The following is an 18,961-nucleotide window of genomic DNA, read 5'->3' on the forward strand; positions in this document are numbered from 1 at the left end:
CTCACTTTCCTGTTGTAGAATGTCCACCTCTGTGTTGGTCATATAGGAACTGCAATCTGCATCTGATAGGGTTTTGAGAAATTTAATACTGATTACTTAGCCCATAACAATAATGGCTTTTAAACAAAATTTTATCATAAGACTGCTGCAAAAGAAATTACCTCCTAGATGAAATACAGGTAGTCCTCAACTTATGACCACAATTGAGCGTGTTTATGTTGCTAAGTGAGACCTTTGCTAAGTGAATTTTGCTCCATTATACAACTTTTCTTGCCACAGCTGTTAAGTGAATCACTGCCGTTGTTAAGTTAATAACACAGCTGTTAAATGAATCCGGCTCCGCCATGGACTCTGCTTGTCAGAAGGTCCCAAAAGGTGATCACATGATCCCGGGACACTGCAACCATTGTAAAAGTGAGTCAGTTGCTAACAATCTGAATTTGGATCATGTGACCATGGGATGCTGCAACGGTCATAAATGTGAAAAATGGTCATTCATAAGTCACTTTTAGTGCCATTATAACTTTGAATGGCCATTAAACGAACTGTTGTAAGTCAAGGATTACCTGGAGATAATTGCATGAATAAGCTGTAATTAGCATCAATATTATATCCTTTCTGAAAAAATAATAAAAGATTTTTCTCTCTCTCCTTAGAAGCGGACAATGAAGATGTGATAAATGACAGAAAACACTGGCAACTCTCAACTCCACAGACACTGCTGAATGTCTTAGAAAATGTAGATGCCACATCTGTATGGAATACTATGGATGAAGGTGACCTTTTTGAAATACTTTGCTTTGTCTTAAATAAAATTTGTTTGTTATATCTTAAATGAATCTAGTCATGCCAGCCACATGACCATGGAGACGTCCTCGGACAAGCGCTGGCTCTTCGGCTTTGAAACGGAGATGAGCACTGGCCCCTAGAGTCGGAAACGACTAGCACACATGTGCGGGGGAACCTTTACCTTTACCTAAGAAATGAAATGCAGTGGACCTTAGGTTTCCATTTTGATCTGAACTATTATTTCAGTAGTTTTCAAGATGTAAGAGTTGTGGTGGCACAGTACCACTGCATGCATGCAGTATTGCAGGCTAACTCTGCCAACTGCCAGCAGCTTGATCCTGGCAGGGCTCAAGGTTGACTCAGCCTTCCATCCTTCTGAGGTCAGTAAAATGGGGAGCCAGATTGTTGGGGGGCAATATGCCGACTCCGTAAACTGCTCAGAGAGTAAAGCACTGTGAAGCGGTATATACGGTAAGTCTTAAGTGCTTTTCTATAAAGTAAGGCATCCTTTAAAAAAGATACCAACAACTTGTTCATTGTGTTTCCTGATTATTCCCAACTCAATATGTTTGCTTTTTAAATTCTATTGCTTCAAAAATATAACCCAATTTTTTTATTACATCATATTCAGCCCACTTTATAGTCAAACTAAAGCACAAAAGCAGTCAATACAGTCTTAACACTGATACAAACTAATTTAGGAAAAATAGTTTGATAATACCTGTGATAGAGTACCCATGAGAACAAGCGTAGAAGTATGAAATCTGTCACTCAGTGATAAAAGTATCCTTTTTTCACGGGCCAAGAGGAGAAATAAAACAAATAAAAGTATCCTACTTTTCCACGGGCACCGTTGCTCTCCCAAACATCCATTACAAAGATTTGTGGAATTCTGATGAACGATATGGAAAGGCTGACTAAGAGCTCCAGTGAGAGATAAAATGATTCCAAGTTGTTCTACCAGGCAGAATATTTCTAGGATTGAAATAGAATTTATAGTCTTCAACCTTCTAGATAGGACTCCTCTTTGAGAGCCCTCCTCCTGGTGCAAGGAGACACAAAATGCCTGACTTGAAGTAGTAGTACTTCCGTCTCCAGTGTTGCTGTGCATTATTCTGCATGTGGTTTCTTGAACTATCAGTGTGGTTCTGCACAGCCTAGAGCAGGACTTTTCATCCTTTTCACCCATTGTACCACTTTTAGGATATGGCAACATCCGAGTACCACCAGTTGCCTAGCAAGGTTTCAAAAACTTGATGACCAAAAAAAAAAGAAGGAAAAAAGTGATGAAGTACAGGTAGTCCTCAACTTACAACAGTTTGCTTAGTGACTGTTCTGAGTTACAGTGGCACTGAAAAAATGAATCAGTTGCCAAGCATCTGAATGTAAATCACAAGACCCTGGAGATGCTGCAACATTCCAGCTGATCGGCACTTCTTCTGGGCTCAGAAGCGCCAGGATCAGCACCGAGCTCCAGCTGGAGCCTGGCGCTTCCGCTGAGCCCTGACAGCCCTGCAGCTCCAGCCATCTCACGTGGTGCTGCCACCGGTTCAGCTCATTCCCCTCCCCCGCTACCACTTTTCTAGGATGGTCACGTACCACCTGCCAGGTTTCAATGTACCACAAGTGGTACCCGTACAACTGGCTGAAAAGCCCTGGCCTAGATAATTGGTTTTGTCTCATCAACAAATTAATGTTCACTACAAGTAATTATCACTTAATTACTTGAGCCCAGAATTTTTCGTTGTAAGTCCGTGCAGTCATTAAGCAGGTCATCATGTGAGCAGACTCAGTTTTATGTCTTGTTTTTACAGTGGTCACAAAGCAAATTACTGTAGCCTTTAAAGGAATCACATAGTGAAGTAAACCACTTGTTCGTTCAGCAGATCCAGCAAAACATTGCAAGTTAGTCAGATGACTGCGGGACACAGCACAACCTGTCATAAATACAAGCTGGCTGCCAAGCATCCGAAATGCGATCACGTGACCATAAAGGGGGGGGGTTGTGACAGTTATAACTTCAAGGTTGGATCATAAGTAATTTTGAATCTGTCATCTGGACTACATATCCTACGCGAAGGACTCTTGGCAAGGGATGAGCTGCACCTCACGAAAACAGGGGAAAATGTACTTGGAAAAAGAGTGGCCCAACTCATCAGGAGGGCTTTAAGCTAAAATGGAGGGGGTGTGTGTGACCAATCTTCAGAATCTCTAGAACCCCAAACCAATCATAACATAAGTGATCAATTGTTAAGTTAGGACGTGTAATCTTCATTGAAGGATAATTCAGTAGTTTTCAGGATTGAAAAAAGGGAGAGATGGAAAAAAATGGAAATGGATCACAAAGAGGATCAAATCTATATTAATATTTTTTTTTCAAAATACAGGTAGTCCTTGACTTATGACCACAACTGAGCCCAAAATTTCCGTTGCTAAGCAAGACAGTTGTTAAGTGAATTCTACCCCATTTTTATGACCATACTTCTGACAATTGTTAAGTAAATCACTGCAGTTAAGTTAGTAACATGGTTGTAAAGTGAATCTGGCTACCCCATTGACTTTGCTTGTGATCATGTGACACTGGAACATTGCAACCATCATAAAGTATTTGCCAGTTGCTAAGCGTCCTAATTTTTATCACATGACCACAGGGATGCTGTAATGATTTACGGTAAGTGTGAAAATCGTCATAAGTAACTTTTTTTCAGTGAAGTATACCTGTCAAGGATTACCTGTATAAGGAAGGTAACTTTTTTCCCCCTCAGCTGGCCAGGTAAATGAAATACAATCTGAGTTCCCTGAAACTAGGAAAAAATGGAGCCCCAAGTTACCAAGTACTCTAATGAATATGTTAGCAGAAGCAGAATGTACCAGTGACACCTTGTGCCAAACTGAAGAACATAGTAAGTTGTTTTTTTGCATCTTTTATTATTTGAAGTTAATGATGATTTTTTTATTTAACAATTAATGCAATAAATAAGGATATCTCTGCCTAACAGGTTAAACTAGACTAAAACTAGAGTGGCATCTAAGATTTGGATCCACTGGTGTCCATGTACAGGTGGAAAAGTGGAATAGATACTTCTTCCATTATTTCCTCACTTCCCCAATTTCTGCTGCAGTGTCCTAGGCTAGGGACTGTGTAGAATATATTTGGAATATTCCAAGAAGGAAAGAGGAAGTTGTGCACAGGGAAGTAAATGTGCATGCCCTCATCATAAGAGAGGTCATTCTAAGAGGATAAGAGGAATAAATATTAAAAAATTAATTAAAAATATGACAGAAATATATCTAAATACTGTAAAAGTAATTTCTAAATGTTATGTGCATGCAAAAATTATAAGTCACCTTATTAAAAATGAAATCAAAATCATTTGCCTGCTTATAAGCAACAAGGTAAATGATAAACGTTGCGAAGTATAACAATATACCCCCCCACACTCACTCTCTCTCTCTCTCTCTCTCTCTCTCTCTCTATATATATATATATATATATATATACACACACACACATATATATATACACACATACATACACACAAAGTATGTATGTACACACAATTATATTAATTACAATGATGATGTAACTTTAAACCAGCAATATTTACTTGAGTTTTTACATGAGGTGGCAGCCTTATTTTCTTATATATTTTTGTATTCTGTTAGAATGATCAATTCTTCATAATGGGATTTTTTTAATATATGAAAGAGAGTGAATCACCAATCATTAGGCCATATAATTAATTTACTTTAAAACATTCACTTTTAGAGAAAAGACATTTTGTTGATAACATCCTTTTAATTTTTCGTCTCACTTTTTCTGGGAGTTAAGTTCCATGGAGGCTATTGATGCTTGTTTCTAAGTAATTAGATAGTCATACTAAATGGAATAAATGGACGAATCATTAAAACTGGTTAGGAATTTCAGACTCTTATGTAACCAATGAGCAACACAGTCAGTTTCACAATTTTTTGGAGATAGCTAGTGACAGAAAATAGAAGCTAATGTGTATACTGTGTTGACAAACAATTTTAATAGTTTACTAAATACAGCTTAGATAGATGTTGAAACATTAACTCAAATATGAATATATCAAATATTTTCCCAAGAGTTAAAAGCTAAGACCTTTTGTTTAGGAACAAGTTTTAATTAAGACTGAGCAGAGTCAGTCCTGACAGGTCAGCAATTGAAATATTACATTCAAAGTTAAAAGATAAACCTGTCAATTTACACATAAATTGGATTCACTTGGCAACTTAAGCCATAATGTTTGGTTTTAAGTGAGCTCTGCCACTGTAGCTTGCAAATTAAATAAACGATGATTTATTGTTTAGTCAGTTGTGGGATATTCAACAAATCAAATTTAAGCACATAGTACTTTAGCAAAGCAAGAATCAGATGAAATAAGGAATACATTTATATAAAATTAGTATAGACTTCTGAATATGAAAGCAGTCTTCCATCTTACTCTAGAACTTTTATTTTTAATACAGTATATTTTTAGTATTAGTTCAAGCTATCTTGGTACATTTCATGAAATGGTACATGAAACTTGGTATATGAAATCACTATGAAATGAAAATACTGTTCTTTCAGAAGAAACAATAAATCACAGGATTCCAGAATCTATTAAAGATGCTCCAGAAGTTAATTTGGCTGCTAACCCAGATGAAAGTAAACTTGATCCAAGATATGATGATGATGATGATACGTAAGTTATTACAACTGGATGTATAACTTGGCCCTTTGAAAAGCTGTTCATACTACCTTTTGTTCAGCACACATTTTTTAACTAATAGCCTCGATTTTAATATCTGTACAAGTATACAAAAGCTGAGAATGACAATCACATCAAATACACGTATTGAGACAAAACAATAAATTAAAATACCGCCAATCAGAAACAAGTTTGTTCTGCATGTCTAAAAAGTAATGGAGAGTCTTTCAGCCCACCCACAACTGAACTCATGTTTTATTATAAGTTTAAGTGATGATGAATGAATTGATGCTTGAATCAATATGATTAGTAAGCTGTTGTGATGGATTAAATTTTGCAGTTATCTAATCAATTCCCAATTGCAGCATTCAAAATTAATTGTATGAATGGGCTTATAAAACATTACACCGCACATAGATAATTCATCTAGATAATAAATTCCACTAAGATAACAAGGAGCTTGCATGCCCATTGTTGAGTTTATTAGCTGGCTGGAATTGTGTGGAGCTATGAATTTGCATAACTAAAGGCCCTCACAGTGACACTGTATCACTCTAGTTTTCTATATACAATGGAGTCAAATATATACACCAATAATAGACTGCTATAGAGACATGATATTGTTTATTTAATGGATCTATAAGAGCACGTCTTTGTATAAATATCATTTTGACCATTCTGCCCAAATCATAATCCTTTCAGATTCTGCATTCAACAAAGCCTGTTATATAGATGTTATGTACTAGATGTACCATCTAGTACTCAGAAGTGCTACCCTATTTGTAAACATAGCGTTTTGATAATTTAATAAAAACATAACACTATTTTTTTGTCTTGTCCAGAAACTTTGAAGAATCTGAAGATGAACTGAGAGATGAGCTAGTGGAATCTTTAGAAAATGTGGTAACATCTCTAGAGGAGGAAATTTCAAAAAGTCCAGTTGAATCGGCAAACATGGAAGAACAAAAACAATCTACAGACGATAGCAAACTTAGCAAATCTAATGACAGTTTGGAAGATAATAATGACTTGACTGGAGAAAAACAAAGTGCAATCAGTTAACACATTCTTGGGTAATAAATACTTAAGAATTAATAATAACCAATTGTATACATGTTAAGGCCAGAGTTTAGAAAGTGGGTGCTTAATATTTTCATTATAAATTTTACACAGTAGCCTAGTATACCAAAGTAAATATCTCTAGAGCTGGAATTCTTCTCTCTCTTGGTTTGTATATATCTCTTTGCCATTAATAAACTGTCAATGTAGATACTTTCAAGGATGCACCTCAATAATCAAATTTATAACGCCAGTAAATATAGAGCTTCACTACTCATCACCATGTTTCATTTTTTGGATGAAAACAGATCTTAACTTAATCTAGATCTAATTCTCAATAAAATGGTAAACCTGGATCTGGGCTGGACTAATTCTGTCGGTGAGGGAGCTTAAGTATTTGAATTCTCTAATGGGGGAAATATATCTCAGTATGACAGCAAAAGTTAAGATTATTTTAATCTAACTTCATTGAATGTACTAATTTTGAGTGGGGAATTCAGTTCTATGTGCCTCAGCAATCCTTTCAAAGAAAAAAAACACAAATTCATATATAAATTGATTTTTCTGAGGTCATTATCATATATGCTATCTAACAACTTCAGATAATGTTCAATTTGGATGGTTTCAGAGGACACATTTTTCAATAAACATTTTGATTGTTGATCTGTAATGAAAACTTTTAGGCATTCAATCTTGGATGAATTACCGTATATAGATTTTAGTTAAAGAATAGATTATGGGAAGAAGTAAAATGATGAAATAGATTTAAGTCTTTATACAATTAATTCATTAAAAATATATGCTCAATGCTATTATGACAAGAATTAGGTAATCACTACTGAACATTGGATATTTTGTGATAATTTTTGGAAGATAAGTGGGACCTTAAATACTATCTGACATTATAAAATAAAAATCTCTCAAAGAAATGTGCTCTATCAGGATATCTTCAGTATTTAAAAATTAAAATCTTTATTACATTATAGAAATGTAGAACATGTATAATTTATAGTGCCATAATAACTCAAGTATGTCATATATTTATAAGCAAAATGTTTTATTTAAATAGCTGCTCTACAGATAATAGGAACGTTTCCTCAAATTCTTGATCAGCAAACCTCTTCACAGATTCACGAGCACTCTGTCTGATCTGCAACTTTTTGGCAGGAGATAATGAAAAGATATGAGCCATGGAGTCTGCATAGCCATCTTCATCTTCTGCTAGAAATCCAGTAATATTTCTTTCATAGGGTACCACAATATCTAATTTTGGACCTCCAGAATTGTGAGCAAGAATAATTGTGCCAGCAGCCATACATTCAACAATTCCTATAAAAGACATAGAACAGATTGCTGTTAATACTGTGGTTCTTTCATTATTTCTTAATCAAGAATTCCATTCTCTACTGCAATTTTGCATAGAAAAGGCACAATTTAGACTCTTCTCTTTTCTGATTTTAAAGTAGCACATGTCCCTCTTGCACCAGAAAAGTGGTGCAAATTTGAAAACAGCCAGGTAAAGAATGCTTTCTAAAAAGGAGTCATCAGAGTACATTTCTGCTTGTCCTAAGATTCAAGTCCTGATCCTGCAGTCACAAAATCCAATTACTCAGAGGAAATTTAAAGATGTGGTCTCCTTGACTGGCAGCTCTTGCTTCAACAGTAAGGGGAGACCATGGGCAAAAGAAGCTTTATCCAGCTTTGGCTGGTGCAACATTAACAGTCCTATCTGAAGAACAATGCCTTGGCAACCGTAACTCCTGCACTCTGTACCAGGCTACCTTTGAAGACAACCCAGAAGCTACAAGTGATACAGAATGTACTGCAGTATCTAGATTGAGTAGAAAAACGTGGTAGAGCAGAGTGACACTATTTTGAGGTCCTACTATTGGTTGCTAATAAGCCTGAGTTCAATTCAAATGTATTGGATGTACTCTTATATTTATTTTTTATTTTTATTTTATTTTATTTAGATTTATATACCGCCCTTTCCCGAAGGACTCAGGGCGGTTTACAGGGCATTTAAAAAACAGTCAATACAAACGTTAAAACAAATTAAAAGAGATTAAATAGAACCCTGAGAAAATTAAAACCCAGTTAAAATTAAAATTAAAATATTCTTAGCCTCGGCCAGAGAGCTCGAAGAGCCAGATCTTCAGGTCCTGGCGGAATGAATGGAGGTTGGGGGCAGTCCTAAGCTCCGCAGGCAGCTGGTTCCACAGGGCAGGCGCACCCACTGAGAAGGCCCTATCCCTGGGTGTCGTCCGCCGGCAATCTCTTACCGGTGGCACCCTGAGGAGACCCTCCCTGTGGGAGCGCACTGGACGAAGGGAACTTGATGCTGGCAGCAGGTGTTCCCTCAAATATCCCGGACCCTCGCCATTTAGGGCTTTATAGGTCATCACCAGCACCTTGAATCTCACCCGAAGGGCAACCGGAAGCCAATGCAGCTCGCGGAGTAGAGGTGTTACATGGGAGTATCGGGAGACCCCCATCACTACTCGCGCGGCCGCATTCTGCACCAGTTGAAGCCTCCGGGTGGTCCTCAAGGGCAGCCCCATGTAGAGAGCGTTGCAGTAGTCTAAACGGGAGGTCACAAGCGCATGAGTGACTGTGCATAGGGCATTTCGGTCCAGGTAGGGTCGCAACTGGCGCACCAGGCGAACCTGGGCAAAAGCCCCCCTGGTCACAGCTCCTATATGGTCTTCAAAAGTGAGCTGCGAATCCAGGACGCCCAAATTGCGAGCCCTATCAACGGGGGGTAACACCTCACCCGCCATCGTTAGAGATGGAATAGTCTGGTTGACCCGAGATGCCGGTATGTACAGCCACTCAGTCTTGGCAGGATTGAAACGAAGCCTGTTTCTCCCCATCCAGACCCGGACCGAACATTGTGTTCATATAATGGATTGATTTAATATTGGTTACCTCTCAGTTTGCACAATTGGGGCAGGCTATAGATACTATTAAATAAATTTCAGAGAAATATTCAATATGTTGCAGCAGACTAGTGTATCTCCTATCAAATATTTCACTGTTATGGGTTTCTGGAACAATTGCCTCTTACTTGTTGATCTCTACGTCTTATTTAAAATTCCTAAGTATTCAGTTTCAGTATTTAAGACAGCTGACAATTTGGCCATGAATATCAAAAATATTAAACAAATTTCAGAGTTAATCACGTATAATGTTTATGACATTATGTGAATCATAAGTATTACTTGCTGCTTTTTAGAACTATGAGTGAACAGAGAAAACCTGAGATAATCACATAAAATCTTGATGAGAATAGAGTATCTGGTTATTAATAGCAAGTATTCATGGCAGTTTATATACAAGGACCATTTTAGGTCAGGCAGTATAGTAAATCGCCATGCCAATTTGAGGTAATATTGAGGAGTATGCCACTTTTTAATGCAAATTCAATCTTAAATTACAAAATCTGTTTTACTAACCAAAATTTTCTAAGAAGCAGTTTATAGAACATACACAAAAATACCTACCAATTCCAAAATGTTCATTCCACATGGTGTGAAGTCCAATAGTAGCATCAGCCAGATGCCTCTTTAGTTCTTCGAATGGAATATTAATTTTGAATTCCACCTTTTCTTCAACGCCTAACTCTAGACAGAGCTTCTTAAGTTCATTTACACGCTGCTCATCTTCTAGGTTACGACAACCCCCAATCAAAATAAGTTTTGGCAATAGTTGCTGTCCTTCAGTTTTTGCCAACAATTTAGCAAAGGCTCTAATCTGCAGGGAGTGGTCTTTCTCTGGCCTGAATTGGCTTATAGAAACAATTGTTGGTTTTATAATCCTGCTTCCTTCTTGTAGTGGAATATCCAGGAAAGTCTGTACATCACAAGGTGGGTACACAATGCTTGTGCGGTTGCTACACCTCCAGAGGGAAAGAATGTGATTGAGAGTCCATGTAGAATTAACCATGACAGTGTCACTACAAGAACCAACTAACCCATATATGGAAGCAAAAAAGTAATAATATACAAGTTTCATTTTACTTAAAAGGGGATTTTTTGTGATAATGGCTGCATTATTAAATTGTGCGCGCTGATTTCTGACCACGGAAAGCATATCAGTACTGATTGTAGGATAGTGAACATAACATCCTATTCTGCAACCTCCCAGATATTTAAAGAGAGGAAGTGTGAATGCATAACCCATGGAGTCAATGTAAATATCTGGGATACACTTCATAAGAGCTTCCCAGCCAAGAACCAGAGATCCTAAGCTCTGACCTAACAGAGTGAAATATGGATAACGGGAAGCTTCTACTAAGTAGCGCCTATTCAAGAACACAAACTTCACAGGGTATTTCAGTCTAATGTTGAATCGCCTGTATGCACCTTCAAGAATATTCACAGCTGTAGCACCAGTATCACCTGTGTAGATAACATAGGAGGCATCCTTGTACCTGGAAATAAAAAGTTTTCCTATTAAAATATTTCAGATGCAGACATTTTGTTTTCTTTTCGGCCAATTTTGAATCTACAGCTTAATGCTATATACTACCTGGATATTTAAAAAGTCACTCCCAAAAGATTTCCCTATCAAGGTCTGGAGAAGCTCCCCCCCCCACCTGCCCAAAAATTAACAAATGAAGGGACCACACAAATGAACTTATGAGTAATCAATCTAAATAGCTCCCAACTGCAAAAATCCCTCTTAGATTGCTATTCTTTTTTATTTACAAATCTTTTAAATGAGGAAATATGATTAATTATACTGTTACACTACCCCCACAGCACAGTTCTATAGTTGGTTTCTTAAGAAGAAATCATATGCTATATCAGCTTCAATCCATTTTAGGGCATCACACAAGTTTTTATAAGGTCCACCTCACAAAATAGATGGAGACAGACAGACAAATGTTTTGTATGTGTGTATGTTCTAAATTATATTTCAATCATATATGTTAAAATAAATTCTAAATTAGGTTTCTGACAATGTAAACCTAAGCATGGTTTACTTAGGGCTTTTCCTTAAATGTATTCGCTGTTATCTAAGAATGGCCCCATGTGATATACTACTACAATGCTCAGTCATGACCTTTAACTGGGTGAAAAAATGGTAATTGCTGCATAAAAGCCACCATGGGACATTGGTGGGTTTACAACAGCTTTGACGGAGATTTCCCATTGTCACTCAAACTTTTGTTTTCAATTTCTACTTCAGTGTATTCAGCATTGGGCCTGGGCACACGAGGCAATGAACCTTGGGCTGGGACAGCAATAGGGCAACCATTTTTGAATCAAGGTACCTCAAATGGGCTAACTTACAGATTGTGTCCAAAATCTGGGACCCATGACTCTCAAGGGAATGAAATTTGGGGAAGTTTTGGCTGTTTCAGTGCTGCTACTGCATGGCTGTTGCGGTCACATGATCTTCATTTTCAATGTTGTGTGACAGTTCCCCAACCAGCTCACAATCCCTTGTTCCCTCTCCCACCCAGTATCAGCCACTTAGCTGCCTGGAAGGGAGGGGATTTCCAATGCTCCCCGCCAGATTCCCACAAGGAACTCAATGGGGAAGTCAGAAGTCACTTTTACATCCACTTTTTTTTGCCTGCCCTTGGTCATTCTATTTCTCTATTTAGGTAAGGAAATACGTTTGAAACAATGACCCAACGGTGTGAGTTCTCTAGTTAATTATATACATTTGACTCAAAACTGAACTATTCTTCAATATTTTCATCAGTATTCTTCAATATCTTCATCAATGATTTAGACAAGGGGCTAGAAGGGGAACTCATCAAATTTGCAGATGACACCAAGCTGGCAGGAATAGCCAATATTCCAGAAGATAGCCTCCAAATGCAAAAGATACAGTAATACATACAGCTAAGCATGAAAATGTGTTTACTTACTTTTTCTGTAAAGCTCTTAAAGCACACCATAGCACTCTCTCTCCACCACCACCAGCATTACAATATGGATGGAAAAATGCAACTACAAGTGGCCTTTTGCCATCATTCCCTGGAGGCGTTAGCAGATTTCTCTGTCGTTGAAGCCAGAATCGTAAACCACAGAGTAGAAGCAACAGACAGAGAAATAAACTTCCACTTAATATCAAGGCAGGTATAAACAATGAATAGAGCAATCTGGAAAGAAAAAAAGGGAATGTTGAAATATAGCCTTAACATGTCATACTGAGCTCTGGAAGCAATTCAGAAACTTAGAAAAGATAAACAATGCTTGAAATGGTTGTATTCTTATTAATAACATATATTAATGCTGTCATCTGTTTAAGTAAATCAGCTGTGAGGGCCAAAGTGCAAGAACACCATCCACAGAGCAGAACTTAAATTTTACCAAAAAGGCAAAAAAAAAGAAAATCAATTTATTTGATCCCCTATTAAGAAAGGTGTTTGTTATCTCACCAGTTATCATAAAGGGGTATTCTCTTACACTGATGGAGAAGTAAGAGCAGTGGCAACTCTTTAGCCAGCTTTCAAAACCAGTACATATCCACAGGTCTTGTAGGTTCAGCCATGTTGCATAATATATTTTTTATCAAGAAACCATCTACTGTACTATGTAAGGGCTACCTGTAGAGTTGGTGACTACAGCTTTTATATGTACTCAGCAATGTAGCTGTCACAACGAATGGGCTTTTCAGGTCTGTGTATATTTAAACAGCATCCACCCAGATGGATTATTATCTCAAAAGGCTGTGAACATACCTAATACTCCCACTTCCTATTTTCCCCACAACATTTTGACAAGTGAGGTGGGCTGTGGAAAAGTAATTGGTCCAGTGTCACCCAGCCAGTTTCATGCAAGAAAGGAGGCCTAGAACTCACAACCTCCTGGTTTTCTGGCCCAGCACCTTCACCGCAACACCAAAATAAATGACGATATCGACTTGCTGGCTTGTGTTCACAATCGGAAAGGATTCGATTTCAAGGCATTCTGTAACAAGGGTATCTGAGAGGTTTATGCAAGACAGGTTGACTGACGATGCAAATCTATCACCGTGATTGCTACTCCCTCTTGAATCGAGATCCTCTGTTCTCAATAGCGGGAGCATCCCGCTAAAATGGTACGCATTTCAGTGGGAAAGAGGCAAAAAGCTGATCTGTCAAATTCATACAGTTGAAGAAGAATAATAAAAAAGGAGCAGGAAGCAACTTGGCGTGCCATTTTGCCTTTCTTTTGAGCAGTAGGTTGCACGTTTTGGCTTAAGCCTCTTTCGCATTAATTTTTAGCTTTTAGGAGAAAAATGCAAAACGCCCTACGACACCTATATATATATGCAGCTGGGAGATTTCCCTGTAGTTTCCGCTTCACGATTAAAACGCTGCCTCGGCTGTCTCAGGTAGGTAGTCCTTGCGTTTGATGGTAGGAATGGAATCTAGCAAGTGAATTGTCAGGTGTCGCGATATATCTGTTACTCTTTAAAAAATATCACAACGGCAACTCTTACCTGAAGAATTGATTGAACCGCGCCATTTTCTGGGAGGAAATCGTACCCTTCCCGGCCCGGAAGTCCTTGGTCCGCCCGGACGCTCTAGCCATGAAATCACTATTCCCTTCCCAAACGGACTGTGGATGTGGGCGTGGATGTAAATCAGAGGCTGGGGAACTATGGCCCCCTTTATGACTTGTAGACTTCAACTCCCAGAATTCCTAAGCCGGCCTTGCCGGCTCAGGAATTCTGGGAGTTGAAGTCCAGAAGTCATAAAAGGGCCATAGTCCCCCACCCCTGGACTGTAAATGAATGTTTCTGATCGTTGATAGCGTTTCAAGCCGAGGGACGAAAACATGTAGACATACCCGTTTGCCATAACAACTCCAGATTTACAATGTCTGCCTCTTCATTGTTCAAAAACCTACGTTCCTTTTCCTAAGAGCCAAAAGTCTCCTGCTGTTTCTATGACGAGGAAGATTGCCATCGCTGGAGGTTGCCATCGGTTGCCAAAACACCTTCTTTAATGCTGCCGATAAAGAGATCTGCAGCCCACGAAGCTTATGTCATTTAATGACAAGTGTTAGTCGGAAAAACTGCTGTCAAACTCCTCCTAAATTTTGACTACCATAAACTGCCACGTCTTTCTCCTACAAAGTACCCTATGGGAGCCCAAAAAAAGCAGCCAATAAGTAGCCAGAGATAACCCGCGCTAAAATTTGGAGTGCTTTCCTTGCATTGCTTGAAGATGATGGGAAGCAGATCGTGAAGAAACTTGCGGTCAGGCATGAAAAAGAGCAGCTATTAGCTGGATAGATAAAATGCACGTATTAATCTGTAAAGCAGTCTTAATTAAGCAGTTCTTACAGCCACTTGGGGAAAAAAAATCCTAACAATTTAAAACGAATCGGTTCAATATGAATGAATTCAAATTTCCACTCGCAGATAGTTTTCTTAAAACTTCGTTTGCAAATATAGTTTTATCGATCGATTACGATTATATAACTAAATACAGTTAAAACTGGAGTGTTATTTTATAAACACACCGGTTTTATATAGGCTTATTAGAGCTACAAAAATGAATTCACATCTGTTGAAGCCCACAAGGTGTTGCTATTTGATGCTTTTCTAAAGCGCTCTTAAAACCTGCAAATGCACTAAACCTGCATTGGTGTGTTTTCTGTCATTTTTAATTATTTGTGCTTATATAATTGGTAATTATTTCAGTTTATTTTTATTTTCTTCTTACATACTAAGGAACTTGACGTGATTTTAGAATGAGAATATGGTGAAAATATAATTTGTGGCAATATTAACATGCTAAACAGTATTTCATTATTACAGAGAAGAATCTCACTAATTTTGCCTAAAGTCTCCACAGGCTGATTTTGAAATAATTATATTTAAAGGAAATTTTATTTTCTTTTTCTTCAAAATCCAGGTAGACTATGGAAAAATTGACATGAAAAGTATATCATAATTCTCAACATGATTATTTCTCCCATGTGCAATCTTCATTTTTAAAATCTTATGCCATTTGTTTATAGAATTGTCTAATGCATGGCTTTTTCAACAGAAAAATGAGAAATGACTCTTTCAAGCATCTCAAAGATCCTTTTTTTCCAAAATGGAACTGGAAGAAATTTTTTCCCCTTAAAGAAGATGTTTCACTCCTCATCCAGAACTGTTGAAGCTTCTTGAAGGAAGAGCAAAAACATTTCTTCATCAAGAAAACACATAGTCCAGTTGCTTTTGGGGGGAAAAATACCTTTGAGACAACCATGACATTAGAATAGAATAGAACAGAACAGAACAGAACAGAACAGAACAGAACAGAACAGAACAGAATAGAATAGAATAGAATAGAATAGAATAGAATAGAATAAACCTTGGATCTTCTAGTCCAGCCCCCTGCTTCAGCAGCAGAACCTATACCATTTCAGACAAGTGACTGTCTAGTCTCTTCTGAAAAATCTCCAGTGATGGAGTGCCCATGATTTCTGAAGGCAAGCTGTTCCACTGGTTAATTGTCCTCATTGTTAGGATGTTTCTCCTTAATTCCAGGTTGCTTCTCTCTTTGATCAGTTTCCAACCATTGTTTCTTGTCTTGCCTTCTGGTGCTTTGGAGAATAGTTTGACGCCCTCTTCTTTGTGGCAGCCCCTCAAATACTGGAATACTACTATCATGTCACCCCTGCTTCTTCTTTTCTTTAGACTAGCCAAGCTCAAGTCCTGCAGTCGTTCTTCATATGTTTTAGTATCCAGGCCTTTGATCGTTTTATTTGCTCTTCTCTGAACCTTTTCCAAGGTCTCAACATCTTTTTTGTAGTATGGTGACCAAAAGTGGTTGCATTATTCCAGGTGTGGTCTTACTAGTGTTTTATAAAGCAGTACTAATACTTCACGTGATCTTGATTCTATGCCTCTGTTTATACAACCCAGGATTGTATTAGCTTTTTTGGCTGCTGCTGCACACTGCTGGCTTATAGGCGAGTGATCTTCCACTAGGACTCCAAGGTCCTTCTCACAGTTGCTGTTCTTGAACTAGGTCTCACCTAATCTGTACTTAATTTTTTGATTTTCCTGCCTAAATGTAAAACTTTGCTTTTCTCCACATTAAAACTCATTTTGTTGGACAGGGCCCATTGTTCCAGTTTGTCAAGATCTTTTTGGATCCTGAGCTTGTTTTCTGGGGTGTTGGCTATTCCTGCCAGTTTGATGTAATCTGCAAATTTGATGAGTTTCCCTTGTTGTTGTTGTTGTTAGCTGCGAAGTCGTGTCCGACCCATCGCGACCCTATGGACAATGTTCCTCCAGGCCTTCCTGTCCTCTACCATCTTCTGGAGTCCATTTAAGCTCACGCCTACTGCTTCAGTGACTCCATCCAGCCACCTCATTCTCTGTCGTCCCGTTCTTCTATTGCCCTCAATCTTCCCCAGCATTAGGCTCTTCTCCAGGGAGTCCTTCCTTCTCATTACGTGGCCAAAGCATTTGAGTTTTAGCTTCAGGATCTGGCCTTCTAAAGAGCAGTCAGGGTTGATCTCCTCTAGGACTGACCGGTTTGATCGCCTTGCAGTCCAAGGGACTCGCAAGAGTCTTCTCCAGCACCACAGTTCAAAGGCCTCAATTCTTTGGCGCTCAGCCTTTCTTATGGTCCAACTTTCACTACCATACATTGCAACTGGAAAGACCATAGCCTTGACTATACGCACTTTTGTTGACAGGGTGATGTCTCTGCTTTTTAGTGTGCTGTCTAGATTTGCCATGGCTTTCCTCCCCAGGAGCAAGCGTCTTTTAATTTCTTGGCTACAGTCCCCATCTGCAGTGATCTTGGAGCCCAGGAAAATAAAATCTGTCACTACCTCCATTTCTTCCCCATCTATTTGCCAGGAATTGAGAGGGCCAGATGCCATGATCTTGGTTTTCTTAATGTTAAGTTTCAACCCAAGTTTTGCACTCTCCTTCTTCACCTGCAACAAGAGGCTCTTTAGTTCTTCTTCACTTTCTGCCATTAGAGTGGTATCATCTGCATATCTTAGGTTGTTGATATTTCTTCCGGCAATCTTAATTCCAACTTTTGATTCATCTAGCCCTGCCTTTCTCATGATGTGCTCTGCATATAAGTTAAATAGGCAGGGCGACAGTATACAGCCTTGCCGGACTCCTTTCCCAATTTTGAACCAATCAGTGGTTCCGTGTCCAGTTCTCACTGTTGCTTCTTGACCCGCATATAGGTTTCTCAAGAGACCAATAAGATGGTCTGGTACTCCCATCTCTTTAAGAACTTACCACAGTTTGTTATGATCCACACAATCAAAGGCTTTAGCATAGTCAATGAAGCAGAAGTAGATGTTTTTCTGGAACTCCCTAGCTTTCTCCATGATCCAGCGTATGTTGGCAATTTGATCTCTAGTTCCTCTGCCTCTTCGAAATCCTGCCTGCACTTCTGGTAGTTCTCGATCCACATACTGCTGAAGTCTAGCTTGTAGGATTTTAAGCATGACTTTACTAGCATGAGAAATGAGTGCAATGGTGCGATAGTTTGAACATTCTTTGGCACTGCCTTTCTTTAGAATTGGAATGTAAACTGATCTTTTCCAATCCTTTGGCCACTGTTGAGTTTTCCAAATTTGCTGGCAAATTGAGTGTAGCACTTTTACTGCATTGTCTTTTAAGATTTTGAATAGCTCAGCTGGAATACTGTCACCTCCACTAGCTTTGTTGTTGCTCAGCTTTTCTAAGGCCCACTTCACTTCACATTCTAGGATGTCTGGCTCGAGGTCAGTGACCACCTCATTGTGATTATCAGGGACGTTAAGCTCATTCTTGTATAGTTCTTCTGTGTAATTTTGCCACCTCTTCTTAATCTCTTCTGCCTCTGTTAGGTCCCTGCCATTTTGGTCCTTTATCATGCCCATTTTTGCATTAAACGTTCCCTTCATTTCTCCAATTTTCTTGAAAAGATCTCTGGTCCTCCCTATTCTATTGTTTTCTTCTATTTCTTTGCACTGTTCATTTAAGAAGGCATTCTTATCTCTTCTAGCTATTCTCTGGAATTCTGCATTCAATTGGGTGTATCTTTCTTTTTCTCCCTTGCCTTTCGCTTCCCTCCTTTCCTCAGCTATTTGCAAAGCTTCCTCAGACAGCCATTTTGCTTTCTTGCATTTCTTTTTCTTTGGGATGGTTTTGGTTGCTACCTGTTGTACAATGTCACGAACCTCTGTCCATAGTTCTTCAGGCACTCTGTCTATCAGATCTAATTCCTTAAATCTATTTGTCACCTCTACTGTATATTCAACAGGGATATGATTTAATTCATACCTGACTGGCCTAGTGCTTTTCCCTACTTTCTTCAGTTTAAGCCTAAACTTTGCAAGGAGAAGCTCATGGTCTGAGCCACAGTCAGCTCCTGGTCTTGTTTTTACTGACTGTATAGAGCTTCTCCATCTTTGGCTGCAGAGCATATAGTC

The 18,961-nt window shown here is 38.6% G+C and overlaps 2 protein-coding genes across 2 annotated transcripts in view; one reads left to right on the top strand and one right to left on the bottom strand.

Annotated features, from left to right (window-relative positions):
• Window positions 1-7,098, top strand: part of LOC310635223 (serine/threonine-protein kinase Nek5-like) — a 36,316-nt gene extending 29,218 nt beyond the window's left edge. Inside the window, 4 exon segments of the mRNA XM_083353944.1 lie at window positions 657-776; window positions 3,555-3,692; window positions 5,387-5,501; window positions 6,350-7,098. Coding sequence (XP_083210070.1) covers window positions 657-776; window positions 3,555-3,692; window positions 5,387-5,501; window positions 6,350-6,569 — 593 coding nt within the window. The 3' untranslated portion in view covers window positions 6,570-7,098.
• Window positions 7,099-7,322: 224 nt separating this feature from the next.
• On the bottom strand, window positions 7,323-14,043 carry ALG11 (ALG11 alpha-1,2-mannosyltransferase). The gene is made up of 4 exons (XM_083379902.1): window positions 14,010-14,043; window positions 12,451-12,684; window positions 10,070-10,998; window positions 7,323-7,895 (listed from the first exon to the last, which is right to left on the bottom strand). Exons 1-4 carry the CDS (start codon window positions 14,033-14,035, stop codon window positions 7,624-7,626), a joined length of 1,461 nt encoding a protein of 486 aa, XP_083236028.1. The 5' UTR covers window positions 14,036-14,043; the 3' UTR covers window positions 7,323-7,623.
• Window positions 14,044-18,961: the final 4,918 nt, after the last annotated feature.

This window comes from Vipera ursinii, assembly GCF_947247035.1.
Source record: "Vipera ursinii genome assembly, chromosome: 1".
In the NCBI taxonomy this organism is placed as follows: domain Eukaryota; kingdom Metazoa; phylum Chordata; class Lepidosauria; order Squamata; family Viperidae; genus Vipera; species Vipera ursinii.

Coding starts and splice junctions, on each gene's coding strand:
- ALG11 (XM_083379902.1), bottom strand. CDS start 14,035: ATGGCGCGGTTCAATCAATTCTTCAG. Junction 12,685..14,009: donor CGGTTCAATCAATTCTTCAG/GTAAGAGTTGCC, acceptor TTTTCTTTCCAG/ATTGCTCTATTCATTGTTTA. Junction 7,896..10,069: donor GAATGAACATTTTGGAATTG/GTAGGTATTTTT, acceptor TGTCTTTTATAG/GAATTGTTGAATGTATGGCT.